The sequence below is a fragment of the Chrysochloris asiatica genome, unplaced genomic scaffold (genome assembly GCF_000296735.1).
Source record: "Chrysochloris asiatica unplaced genomic scaffold, ChrAsi1.0 scaffold00015, whole genome shotgun sequence".
NCBI lineage: Eukaryota > Metazoa > Chordata > Mammalia > Afrosoricida > Chrysochloridae > Chrysochloris > Chrysochloris asiatica.
The window spans coordinates 4,200,989-4,215,851 of NW_006408533.1; the positions used below are offsets into that span (position 1 = coordinate 4,200,989).

At 37.2% G+C, this 14,863-nt stretch overlaps 1 protein-coding gene across 3 annotated transcripts in view; it reads right to left on the reverse strand.

The window, feature by feature from the left end:
* SS18 (synovial sarcoma translocation, chromosome 18) overlaps window positions 1-14,863 on the reverse strand; it is a 70,220-nt gene that overhangs the window by 50,409 nt on the left and 4,948 nt on the right. For 2 of the 3 annotated variants that reach the window (XM_006835030.1, XM_006835029.1), the window contains exon 3: window positions 7,377-7,461. The exons of the other annotated variant lie outside the window; for it this stretch is intronic. In XM_006835030.1, coding sequence (XP_006835093.1) covers window positions 7,377-7,461 — 85 coding nt within the window. The remainder of the gene's footprint in view (window positions 1-7,376; window positions 7,462-14,863) is intronic. 3 annotated transcript variants of the gene reach the window in all.

A 14,863-nucleotide genomic window follows, 5' to 3' on the forward strand; every position in this document is an offset into this window, starting at 1 on the left:
TCATAATATTTCCTGTTTGAGCCCACAGTTGCAGCCACACTGTGCCAATCCATCTCACTGGTGGTCTCCCTCTTTTTCACTGACCCTCCAACTTTACCAAGCATGATGTCATTCTTCAGGGACTGGTCCCTCCTGATATTATGCCCAAAGTATGAGAGATGAAGTCTGGCCTGGCCACGTTGACTTCTAAAGAGCATTCACCTTCTTCCAATACAGATTTGTCTGTTCTTTTGACTATCCATGGTAACTTTGATATTCTCCTCCAACACCATAATTCAAATGCATCAATTCTTCTATGGTCTTTCTTATTCACTGTCCAATTTTCACATGTGTGTGAGGCTACTGAAAATACCTTGACTTGGGTCAGACACACTTTAGTCCTCAAACTGGCATCTTTGCTCTCCAACACTTTATAATAAAGAGGTCTTTTGCAGCAGATTTGCCTAATGCAATATGTCATTTGAATTCTTGACTGCTGCTACCACAAGTTTTTATGGTGGATCCAACCAAAATGAAATTCTTGACAACTTCAATCTTTTCTCCATTTATCATAATGCCATTTATTGGTCAAGTGATAAGGATTTTTGTTTTCTTTACATTGAGGTACAATCCATCCTGAAGGCTGTGGTTTTTGACCTTCATCAGTTAAGTATTTTAAGTCCTTTTCATTTTCAGCAAGTAAGGTTGTATCATCTGCATATCACAGGTTGATACATTATAAATAATTACTTTCATTTAAGAAGGTTCTTGATGAAGCAGGAAAAATAATTTACTGAATTTTCTACGTATTTTAAACATATTTGTGACAAACATGAAGCAGCAGATCAAAGTTAAGATGCTTAAGGTAAAGCACTTTGCTAAGAATACTAGGCATTATTTTCATAATACACCATTTTTACTTGAAAAACAAAATTACTAGACTAACTATACTTATTTAGACTTGGGTATTTTACAGATATTTTCTCAAAATCAAATACAGCGGGGCTGCCATCTCAAGGAAAACAGCTGATAGTATTCGTTATCAATGATCAAATTCAAGTCTTCATGCAAAATTTGGAAATTTGGTAAACTTTTATCTACCACTTACGGCTTGAAGACATCCCCGTTAAGTACAAACTTTTCTGATGAGATTAGTGGTTATGTTAACAAATTTGATATTTGACATCATGCAATTAAGTATGTAGTAACAATGTCAACATTTAGAAGAGCTACAGATCTCAGTGTATTTGATCAAATGACCAAAGCACGATACTACAAAATCACACAAAAGTAAATGATCCAAAGTGCAAGACAGACCCATGCACTTTAATGTACCAGAATGCAAAAATTTATTGAGATAGTTCCAGATTTCATACTACAAATAATAAAAATAAAAAGCACTTGTTAAGATTTGTAGTATCTAAAAAAATTATCTACAACAATCTGAAAATAGTCTTCCCTTTTCAATACCATGTTTGTAAGAAACTAAGTTTTCTTCTACTTTAACAAAACTAAAGATTATACATGTGCAGAAACATATGCGAGAATCCAGACATCTATGAAATCAGACATTTAAAAGACTGGCAAACATGTAAAGCAATGCCATTCATCTCACCAAACTTATTCTCAAAGAGTTATTTATTATAAATATTATTTAACATGCAATGGGTTTATTGTTATTTTTAAATCAATTAGTATTTTTTTTAATTTTTAATTTGTAAACTGAGAAAAATGTATAATTTAGATCAATGGATGCAACCTACATGAGGATCTTTAGAGTCTTCAATAATTTTTAGGAATGTGGAGGGGTACTGACAACAAAGACTAAAAACTGCTGCAATAGAGAAACACCAGAGCCAAAAATAAGATTCTTTGCAAATAAAAATATCCATAATAAACACTTACCAAGAGTGGTCAAAAAGAAATATTAAAGAGAAGGCACAAATAAGAAATTGTAAAAAAGAAATTATCACTACAGACTATGTAGACATTAGGAATAAAAGATTGTTTTGCTAGCTTTATGCCAATAAATTTGAAAATTTAGATTGAATGCTAAAAAATGCAATTATCGAAATAGGCAGTATATAAAATGTGGTGGTGGTGGTGGTTATGTGCCGTGGAGCCAGTTCCGACTCATAGCGACCCTGTACAGAGTTTCTGAAGCTGTAAATCTTTACGGGAGCAGAAAGCCTCATCTTTCTCCTGCGGAACAGCTGGTAGTTTCGAACTGCTGACCTTACGGTTCACAGCCGGATTCATAACCACTATCTACCAGATCTCTTTATAAAATGTTGGAGTATATAAACTGTTATAACTATTACAGAAAGTAAAAAGCTTTCTTACAAAGAAAACCAGATTCTGATGACTTTTCCCATGAATCATACCAATCTATAATGAAAGCAGTAACAGCTATACAAATAGCATGCAAATTCTGCCACATAAGAAAAAAGTGGAAAAACCTCCAGAACATTTTATGAAGCCAGCACAGACTGAAAATAAAAACTAGACAAAGAAAGGCATTATAAGAAAGGAAAATTAGGGGTCATTCACATTCATGAACAAATATGCAAAAATTCTTAACAAAATATTAACAAATTGAATACGGCAATATTTTTAAAACACCATGACTGACCAAATGAGTTAATTACAAGAATGCAAAGCTGGCTGAGAATTAAAAAGCAAACCAATGAAAATAACATTAACAAGTTAAAAATGAAATATAGTACCATCGCATTAGATTGAACAAAACTATGTGATAAAATTTAACATCTATTAGCACACCAAAAAAGAAGGGAATTTCCTCAATCTGATTTTTAAAAAAGGTGTCTACAAAAAACTACAACAAGCATCATACTTAATGGTCAAACACTGAAAGCTTTCTCTTTGAGATCAGGAACAAGACAAGGATGTCCTCTATCACCACTTCTATTCAGGACTGTACTGGAGGTCCTAGCCAGAGAAGTAAGGCAAGAGAAAGAAATAAAAGGTGTAAGGATTGGCAAGAAAGAAACAAAACTCTTTATTCACAAATGATATGATCATGAGTATAGAAAACTGAAAGTATCCACAGAAAAACTGTAAGATTTAAAAATCAATTGCATTTCCACATTAACAGCAATAGCAGTTAAAAAATGAAACTTAACTAAGAGTCCAATTACAATGGCTTAAAAAAATACAAAATACCTATTAACAATACATCCAATGGTAGTTGTGTAAATCCTCTGATGAGAAAAATCATAAAACTTTACTGACAGACACTAAAAACTAAATAAATGAGAAAACATGCAATGATCATTTGGAAGACTCAACATAGTAAAGATACCAATCAACTCTCTCCAAACTGATTTAGATTTAGTTAAGGTAATATCAATGAGAAAAAAATAAATAAAAAACAGGATAACCTGTATGTGTGTATAAATTGACTTGCTGGTGTTTAAGGTATGCAAGTATATATGGAAATGCAAAGGACTGTTAAGCCAAGATATTCTTGGTGGAAAAAATAAGAAACTTCTCAAAAATACATCGACTTATTAGATTATAAAAAATGTGACAAGATTGTGGAATTTATTTTTTAAAAAACCACTGAACAGAACAGACCCAACACAGATCCATACATGTAGGGACATTTGATACGTAACACAGATGTCAAGGCAAAATAGAGAACGGATGTTCCTTGTCTTGCTTTTCCAATAAATTATGCTAGAATGAGATCTCGTCACATGGATTCAAGAGAAAGGATGTTTTGTCTTGCTTTTCCAAAAAATAATGCTGAAATGAGATCAAGTTAACTATGGAGTCATATGAAATTGAGCTTATATCTCACACCAGTCACAAAAAGTAAGTCCAACCCAACTGGTAAGTGTTTGGTTACTGACAAATTGCTAGCAGAGACCCATCAGTGTCTCTGCAGGAAAAAAAAAAAAAAACAATATCTGGTGACCTGCTCCACTGAGGTTTGAAACAACTCAATGGCACATAATAAGAAGTACTATTGATAATCAAACTCAACAAGCACATAAAAAAGAATTACTTCAAATTTAAAACTCTTTATTGATTATGTATCTCGACATAATCAATATCTTTATTGATATTGATTATCAATATCTTTATTGACAGCAAACAGTAAATGCACTCAACTGCTAACCAAAAACACTGGAGGTTCAAAGTCCACCCAGAGGTACCTTGAAAAACAGGCCTAGCAATCTACTTACTAAAACTTAGTCACTGAAAACCCTATGGAGCACAGTTCGACTCTGACAAATACATGGGGTCAAATACAATGGCAAGTGTTCTTTAATATTGGAATTGCTATAGAAGAATGCTTTCTTATGTACATAATAGCATAAAGCAAACGTACACTACACTATGTACATAAGAAAGCATTCTGCTATAACGATACCAATATTAAAAACAAGTAAGAAAAGTCCTGGTGTAATACTGTAGGGTAAAGTACTGGACAGCCAGGTCGGTTTGAACCAAAATGTTGTCAAGTTCAAACTCACCAGTCACTCCCTGAAAACCCTACAAGGGGTCACAATGAGTTTAAACTTATTCAATGGCACTTAACAACAATAAAGCAAATAACCGCATACAGAAATGTCATTAAGGAACTATGATATGATTTTTAGACCAAGAAAACGGAGATACTAACATAAATCCCCTTCCAAGAGTGAAAACTCAAAGGGAATACATGAACAGGCACGTAATCTTGCTGGCGACCACACTGGTCTACCGATAAGGGGACGTGGGGGAAAAGCAGCGATGAAGATGTGGGCTGAGTCTGACCACATTCAATAGACTCCTGTCAACCTGAAGTGAGACATGGTTGGCCAGCAGTATGGTGAGACCTGAGGACTCCTGAGCCCATGGACAGGTACACAGCCATAGAGGGCTAGAGCGGAGAGTGAAGCATCCAGCTGATGTGAAGTGAGGGGAAATGCACAAGAACGCCCATACTTGCATATAGTACCCATTTGACCTAGCTTCCATAGCTGAACGATCAGAACTCAACTAGAAGAAGAAAGAAGAGGAAAAAAACTGTAATCCACTAAAATTTGATGAACTTGACCTATACTTACAGATTTAGTAGTTTAAAAGAGGGAAGGAATCTTCACAGCAAGGATCATTCCCATCTCCTCTATACACAGGGTTGACAGGGACTGGCAACTTTGATACTGGCTACCTAAATTAGGGGCTACAAAGGCACAAAGTGACTGGCTTACACGTTTTCATGAGGGAGTTTAGTTTCAGAGGATGCAGGGGAAGGTAGAATCAACAGTGAGTGGTTTCCAACCTGTCTAGATGGGGCTAGTGAAAGGAGATGCGGAAAAGACTATTGTGGTTCAATAGTAAATAATTGTTATCAGGACTGATTGCGATTGTTGTAAATGTAAAGGTAGACGTTCTGTAAGAATAAGTGGTTGATCTTGCAGTCCAGGAACAGAAGAGCCTGGGACCATCAAGGGAGAAGAGCGGTGTGGGACCCTAACCAAAGAAGCAGCGATGCCAGAGACGGAGGCAGAGATGATGTGTAGAGATAGAGCGGCTGGGGATTCTAGACTCATGGAGGGAGAGGGGCTGTGTGCTGGCGGCCAGGGGGCAGGCTTGAAAGGTATGCTCTGTGGTTGTTTGAATGATTATGTATTTCTGAATGCTTCAGTGTACATTCAGGAAAAAAAAGAAAAGATGGAATAGAAGCAAATACTGTTGAATGATGATGCATGGAGTGGATTGTAATCATTGCAATGAAACGAAATGCGATGAGTGTAAAGCTGATGTTCTTCCATATAAACTATGACTCAATTCACAATAAAAACTTAAAAAAAGAGAGAAAGTAAGATTTTAAAAATCCAAGTTAAGTAAGCACCCTTTAATGTTTCATTTGCAATGGCAATATCACTAAAAATTCAATTATTTTATTTCTAAAAAAAAAAGTTTATTAGTTTTGTCCAATGAAAGGCCTAGAAACAATGAAAATCCAGTAATAATAAATGTGCCAAACACCCAAACTGTGGTCTCATAATACCAATTCCCACAAAAATATAACCCTTAGAAAAATGGTTGATTTCTGATCTGGAGCGGAAAATACACAGAATGAGCCTGCTATCGCTCTCAAATCCTGAAAGGAAAGCTGTAAAAAGAATTCTAAAATCACGTCAAAGGACATAAAAGCCATATGAAGAGACTCCCACTGACCTAAGATAAGTCAATTTTAGCATCATAAAGGATGGCAGCAATGGATTTTTAAAAAATCAAACATAAACATCTGTAAATTGAGATGATAGTTAAAAATACAACAATGATTGGTCACCTTTGCAGGTTTGTAAAGACCAACTTGTTATTCTGAAAAATTTAAAAAAGGAAGGGATAGAATCAAGTCTTTATTTGGACTTTCCAGTAAGGATTCTATTTCAAGATAATCAAGTATTTGATTAAAGAAAAATTTTTCTTCTTAAACAAATTACAACTAATAAATGCAAGAATTGTAAAAGTAGAACTCTGTGGATCTAGTCAACAATCACTAATAACTGCTAAAATCATTAAGAGGAACTTGATAATGTATTAATCAGGCTGAAATCACCTATACCCAATGATCAGTTGCAACATCATTGAGAACAGAACTAAGCAAGTCCCTCCTACTATAGGAAATGTACAGCACCACTAACAAAATACTCTTGACAAAATAATTAAAACGAACTTTGATCAAGCCTCTCAAGTTATCAGTCTACAGAAAATAAAAGAGATGGAAAAACACATTAAGTGATCATGAGGATACAACCAACAAATGCAGAATGTGAGGAAGTCTATAAAAACATGACCCAGTTTCTTCAAAAAAAATGGAAAATTAGATAAAGATTAAATGAGATTAAAGACAACCATCAATCAATGCAATACAAAGACCTTGCCTGGATCCTTAGGCAATTAAAATGCTTTTGTATTTTTATAAAATCAAAGAAAATTAAAAATCAATTGGTTGTTATTAAATATTAAGAAATCATGGTAAATGTTGTCAGGGAGAATCACAGTACTGTGATGAGGGTAAATTATATAGTCCTACCTGCTAGAGATACATGGTGAAACTTTTACCAGTGAAATCAGATGATGTTGGGGATTGGCTTTGAATTACTTACACAATCAAAAAACAAAAGTTCATAAATAGGTAGGTAGGTGGGTTAATGAGTGAATGGATGGATTTAACGTCTTCAGGGAGGAAATCAATTCTTGGTGAATTAATTCAAATTAAATAAGGAGGTAATATAGGAAAAAAAACCTGCATATGGAAGAGTAGAGAAGATATACTACACAAAAGTCAAAAACCTCTAAATAAAAAATGTGTTATTCCATACAATATAACTCTATAAATGTTGACAGCTTCACACTATTTCAAAAATACTTACTGCTGGTAAAAGAGACTGCATGTTTTGATTAGAATCTGCTATTGTAGCAAGGTAGACCAAGTTTGTATGCAACATCTGCTGATACCTATTAAATAAAACAGAAAATAACAATTATTAACAAAATTTTAAAATCATTTTCTTCTATCTGCTTAAATACAATCATGTCTAGAATTTAACAGAAAATCTAATTGTCCAAGATTTCATAACTAATAAAGGAGACCTATACTCTCAGTAAACTGAGGTTAAGTACTAACTCCAAACACAGTACACATTTGTGTGTTTTTTCCCCCCAAGAGAAATAAAATGAAGAAATTAAAACCGATACCCTCATCCCCTTATACTGTCATTTTCATGCTATTAAGAATCTCAAACCCAAGTATAGTCAACATGTTCCTCTAAGCTAATGAGAAATCGCACTTTCTTCCTTCTCACTTTGCAGCGGTCATCAACAACTTACATCTGTCTGTTACAGGTAACACTGTGTTTCTACTAGGACTCATCACACAGAGCAGGCAATAAATGAATCGGTAATCCCCTCCACTTCCAAAAATATCTAACTATAACTGTGAGTTAAAGTAAAGAGATGGAGAAAAAGATAAAACATCCCTTCACTAAAAAAAAAAACATAAAGCAAAATCTTCATTATTCAAGTGGTAAAACATGATTGTTGTAATCTTACACATTACATTACAGTAGTTTACTTAAGCCTTCCTTCGAAGCCTAGAGTAGCCCCGAGTCAGAGGCCAAGTGTATGACAGCTAACAGCAACAAATCTTTCTTAAGGATTTTAAACAATACCAGATGAAACCAGATTAAAATTAGTAGTGGCCCAATTACTAGTGTGGTCTCAGCACTTAGAAAAGAATCAACCCAATTCTGCTCTGGCCACCGACTACAAATGCAATACCTTCTTTCTCTGACCCCAACCACTAGAACTAGGCCAGTTCTCACAAGTAAAAAGGCAGTCTTTCAGACGGTCAAGTCTGCCAACTTCATAGAGTAATCATAAACTTGGGGTCCCTACAACACCCTGCCTTCTGACAACAAATTCATGGTTCCTGGTGTGGTGCTACAGGATAAGCAGAGGACTGCTAACCACAAAGTTGGCTGTTCAAACCCACCAGTTACTCCTGAAAACCCTACACAGGGTCAGGTCACTATGAGTCTGAACTGACTTGAGGGCAATAAAACCCCTTTAGGACGCCAGTCTGAAGCTCAAAGGTCTTCAGGATTCCTTCACTTCAGACCGGCTGGGTACAAATTCAGGGTTCCCCCTACCTCTTCAGGAAGTCAGTCATTAAATGGGGAGCCCCAGGGATCATAATTTCTGACCTGCTGGCTACAAAATTCATGGATTCCCATTACCCTCCTCAGGCTCATCACATTCCTAGAATAACTCAGGAAATCTATATTCAAACAATTACAGCTTTACTTTAATAAGAATAAAGAGATACACAGAGAAAGGCCTGGGCAGGTTCCCTACACAGAGCTTCCATGTCCCAAAAGAGGGACACATTACCCTCCTAGAACCATGTCCTCCACCAGACAGGAAGCGACAGATTTTCAGTATCCAGAGCTTTTATTGGGGATCTTATTAAGTAGACCTGACAGATCGGATTATCGCCCACATGGTTTAGCTCCATAGCCATCCTCTGGTCCCCATTGTTGGGTCAATATCAATCACATGGTAGGTCTTTCTGGTCTGGCAAGAAACACCTCATTAGTATAAACTCTCAGGTGTGGCCGGGAGCCATGCGTAGATAGGAAAAACTTCAATCACTGGGGAAATTCCAAGGTTTCAGAAAGGACAAAAATCATTCTTTGGGTAAAATTCATTGTAAAACTCACAGAATGCGTACAGAAAACGCCTTAAATACAAACTTAAAACCTGTCTCAAATTGTTTGGTTGTCTTAGGTCTTCATTTACTAAAAGATAGTAAGTGCAAATTAAAGTAATTTAGAAGTCAAAAGCACCTTAGGGTCAGCTAAATAAATGGTCTAACATTCAGACTGTACACCAATTAATTTTCTAAAATGAACACCAGAAAGGATCCCAGTAAATGCAATGCTGTATTTTTTTTTTTTTTCCTGTTAGAAACAATTGGTTTCACAACCTTTTCCTTTCTGTTAAGTTCTGTAGAGTCAGATCTGACTCAACAACACTGTATAGGGTTTCTGAGGAGCAGCTAGTAGGTTTGAACCACCAACCTTGAGGTTAGCAGTGCAGCACTTGCGTTACAGCGCCACACTAGGACTCCTTTTCTTTCTTGTAGCAGTGTGCTGTGGAGTTAGTTCTGACTCAGAGACCCTCCTTAGGGTTTCCAAGGCTGTAAATCTTTACGGGAGCAGAAAGCCTCATTTTTCTCCCATGGAACAGCTGGTAGTTTCGAACGGCTTGCTGACCTTGAGGTTAGCAGCCCAACTTTCACTACGCTACCAGAGCTCCTTATTAACTATCTTAGTGGGAGTGGAATGGCATATCTCATTGTGATTTCGTTTTGCATTCAACCCCATCTTATAACTCTGTCTCTACATACATACATCAACACGCATATTTTTTTCTTCAAAACCATTTGAAAGTCCTATTACTTCTAATATTTCACTGTCAACTTCCCCAAAACAAGGGTTGTTTGGTTAAGTGCTGTCAAGTCAGTTCTTACTCACAGCCACTCTGTACAGGGATTCCCAGGAGCAGCTGCTGGGTTTGAACTGACCTTGTAGTTTACAGTTTGGTGCTTATCCCACAGCACCACACCAACACTCCAAAACCAAGAGAGTTCCCTATATAGCCAGAGTGCAATCATTATAACCAGGAAATTAGCATGCTGAGTCAGTTCTGACTCATAGCGATCCTGTGTAGGGTTTCCAAGTGACTGCTGGTGTGTGATTCAAACCGACCTTGCAGTCCAGTGCTTTATCCTACAGCACCACACCAGGACTCCTACTCTAGATGTTGTTGTCGTTAACAACGGTTCCAACTCATAGCAAACCTGTACAGGTTTTCTGAAGAGCAGCTGATGGGTTTGAACTGCCCACCTTGTGGTTCACAGTCCATAACTGATCCTACAGCACCACACCTACTCTAGATAAGTGCCTAGAAATGTTTATCATTCCATGGCTAACTTAAGTTAGTGATCTCTTTAACACTAATAACTACCTACAGTTATACTAAAAAAGTGGGTAAAAAATATATTCAAATGTAAACAAACAATATTCAGCAAGACACAGCATAAAACAAGCTGCCATGGAATCGTTTCTGATTCATGGTGATCCCATGTGCTGACGAGTAGAACTGCACTCCAGAGAGTTTTCAATGACTGTGACCTTTCTGAAGCAGATCCCAGGCCTTTGGGTAGGTTTAAGTCACCAAACTTTCAGTTAATAGATGAGTACTAACTGTTAGTACCAACTAGGGTCTCCAAGAAACAATATACATCTGATAGAAATAGTCATATAAAATACAAAATACACAAGCAATTAAAAATGTAACCTGGCACTAAAATCTTAGCTTCTAAATGGTAGTTACAATGGTGGTGTGCCGTAGAGTTAGTTCAGACTCATAAGCAACCCTAGGCTGTAAATCTTTACAGGAGCAGAAAGTCTCATCTTTCTCTCATAGAGTGACTGGTAGATTCAAATTGCTTTCCTTGCAGTTAGCAGCCCAATTTGTAACCCACTATGCTTCAAGGGCTCCTAAACAGCACTGTCCAAAAAAAAAAAGTCAGGGCTTGGAGAAATGAGTGATTCCAGTTTGAAGCAGGAAAAAGTATAAAGTGAGCCTGGAACATTACAGGGACACATCAAAAAGCTTGAGGGGGTTCCAAGAGACAAAATTGGGAACACTCTGAGAAAGAAAATAATGGACTAACCCAGATAACATAGTAAGAATTTACAGTTCCAAACTGATATAAATAAATAAATGAATGACTAAGTAAGTAGAAGGAGCAGAAAGGGAAATATCTTTATAGTACTAATTCCAAATCAATGCAGACAGAAGGGTAGATATAGTTACCATCTGGCAAGTACCACAGTAATAATTGCTTCAGGCAAGAATTATTATTGGATACTAAAATTGGTATGAAAGTACGATGACAGTGAGTTTTAACATGGTTTCAAGCCAGTTCTTCCTGGTTCAGACACGGTGGAGGAAACAAAACTGGAACAAACCAGAATTTTAAAAATCTGGGTGAACCAGAATGGTAACTGAAAAGGGGGAAATTTATGGGTCAAATCCCCACCAAAAACTTATATCTCCTTTTTAAAATACTAGGGTAGCATACACATTGCATAGTAACCAAATCTCTTGCTTATAGGATTTTAAGCAGAGCCAGAAACAGCAGTATACGCTGCTCTAGCAGTGTGTCGCTTTCCACAGTCCTGCCAATATCCCAAACTCCTTCATGAGGCTCATGAACGGGCTCACTACACCTCTTCTGAGGCTCCCATTGTAGAGCTTCCCCATCCCAATTGTCCTTCTGTCACCCAAATGTTAAGAATCTGGGTCTGTTCTGCTTTGTTAGCCATGACTGAAGTGGTCTGAAGCAGTGCAAAGACCTGATAAAGGTACCTCCCTACTAAGATATGTATTAATTAAAATGGGAAAAGCAGTAACTTTACAGTGGAAAAACTGACAATGCACCACTTTAATGATCAAAGTATCACCAAATAGTGGGACAAATTGTTATCACGTGACTACTGAGGATGCACTGACGTATGGCATTTATGGCATGCCTGCCAATCTGAATCTCACCATAGGAAAGCACCAGTCAAATTCAAAATGAAATGCATCCCACATAAAGTCTATATCATAAAAGATAAAAGACTGAGATGAAAGGATCCTAAGAGACAACAACTAAATGTAACATCTGACCCTGTAATGGATCATATCCCAGAAAAATACATTAATGGGAGAACTGATCAACTTTAAAAAACATCTGATGGTGTGATAGTGTACTGCAGTCTCAATTTTAACAATTATGAGTATTTAAGAATATGTGTTTGCTTTTAGGAAACACACACTAGAGTTGTTAAGGTCAAAGAGAGGATACAACTATTGGTCTTATAAGGAGCAAAAGAGAAAAAATTCAAAGTCTCAGAGAAAAATTCTAATCTACAGCGTGAATAGCTTACATGACTCACAACCTCACCTACTCTATACCAAAACTAGATGGTGCCCAATTACCACTACTGTCCGTTCTGTTCAGGAAAAAGCAGATAGATCCTGATGTTGTTAATCCTGTTTAGTGCCATTAAGTCAGTTCTGACTCACAGTCAACCTATACAGGAGCTGCTGGTGAGTGTGAACCACCAACCTTGCAGTTAGCAGTCCAGTGCTTATCCTACACATAGCCAGACCAGGACACCATGTTGTTGTTGTTGTTGTTAATGTGCCATGGAGTTGGTTCTGACTCATAGCAACCCTGTACAGCGTTTTCCGAGGCTGTAAATCTTTACAGGAGCAGAATGCCTCATCTTTCTTCCACGGAACAGCTGGCAGTTTCAAACTGCTGACCTTGCGGTTCACAGCCCGATTCGTAACCACTACGCTACCAGAGCTCCTTAGGACTCCATAGAAAGGGAGAAAAACATAGACAGAATTCAAATTCTTAAAAGGACCAGACTTAGGGGACTGATTGAGACTAGAGGATTCCCTGAGACCACAGATCTGAGATACTCTTTAAACCTTGAGCCAAAACTATCCTAAGGTGACTTTTCAGTGAAATAACAAAGATTCACACACAAAATAAATGGTATTACCTGTGAGTAAAGTGCTCCATTAAAAAACTAGTTATATGAGACCATTATTAGAGTTAAGATGGAATCCTGGTGTGGCACTGTGGGTTAATGCGCTAGGCTGCAAAGTTGGACTAGACTGAAAAGTCGGCAATTCAAGCTCACCAACTGTTCCTCGGAAACCCTAAACATGGTCGCTATGGGTTAGAATTGCCTCAACAGCACTTAACAACAGCAACAACAAACGATGAGAAGATAAGGGGTCAGGGAAACTAGATAAAAGTGCCAGTATGTGTCACTTCATAGCCACAATACATTCTGTGAAAGGCTGCACAGGCTGGACGGTGTTTGAATGAAAGCCAGAAGGAAAAGGAGCAGACGAAGCATTGCTTCAGGGACTGGGATGCACCCTGCAGCCCTGATGCTCATTTGCTCTGGGGGGCCTGGAGTCATCCATTTGGTTCCAACTCAAAGCAACCTTACAAACAAACCAAACACTGCCAGCCTCACAATCCTTGCTATGCTTCAGTTCATTCTTTGTTTAGTCGTTTTAAAAGGGAAAGTAGCTCGCCTTTTGTTATTTTTTTGCTAAAAGTTTTAACATTGTGGGTTGGCACTGTAATAAAACCATATGGGGGAAATAATAAATTAACAAAGAACTGTTTTCTTTTAAAAAACAAAAACAAACACTTTATGAGACCAGACTTACACACTGTCAGACGTTGCCCAAACATTTAAGTAATGCAATGCATACCTCCAATGGAAATAGAACAAACAGAATACAATTAAAGAAAATGTTAACACATTAGCTACATAAAAAATGTAGCTAATGTCACTAAACAATGTGCGTTGTTGTTCTAAGTGCCGCCAAGTAGTTTACATTCATAGCGACACTGTATATGGTTTCTAAGAAGCAGCTGGTGAGTTTGAACTGCCAACTTTGCGGATAGCAATAAAGCACTTCTCCTAACAGCACCATACAAAGGACTCCCTAAAATAACCAAATATATGAGACCAAACCAGGAAACATTCATTGTTTCCCATACAAACCATTGTTGTTCTTGTTCTTAAGTGCCGTCAATTTAGTCCCAACCCTGTATAGTTTCCAAGAAGTGGTTGGTGGCTTTGAACTGCCAAACTTGTGGCTAACAGTCCAGTATTTATCAATTTAAAATGACTTAAATAAAGGGGGAAATGACAAAACAATGAAAAGAGATTCTAAATGAGATAACCAGTCAGTCAGTTGCTGAAAATCATCTCCAACTCATGGCTACCTCATGTGTGTAAGTGTAGAACTATGTTCCACAGGCTCTCAATGGCTGATTTTTTTTGGAACTAGATTACCAGGCATTTCTTTCAAAGTACTTCTAATTGGATTTAAATCTCCAACCTTTTTGTTAAGCAGCTCAGCATGTTGACCTTTACCTACGCCTACCCAAGGTGCATATGAGATAAAAGGTAAATAAAGTAAATGATAGTAAGAGAGCAGCAGCCAGCATGCCATGAAAGTCATACGCAGTACAAAAGACAGTTACTGGGCAAAATCGGCCTGAAAGCAGACTATCAGTGAGAACTCTAGGAAAGACAGATGTGTCCCAAAGCAACAGTACGAATAAAATATTCTATAGCAGTACTGTGCAATATAGGAGCCACCAGACAGAGTTGCTTGGCACCAGCAACATAGTTAGTCCAAAATAAGATATGGTATATAAAAGTACACAATGGATTCCAAAGACTTAGTAGAATTATCTTTG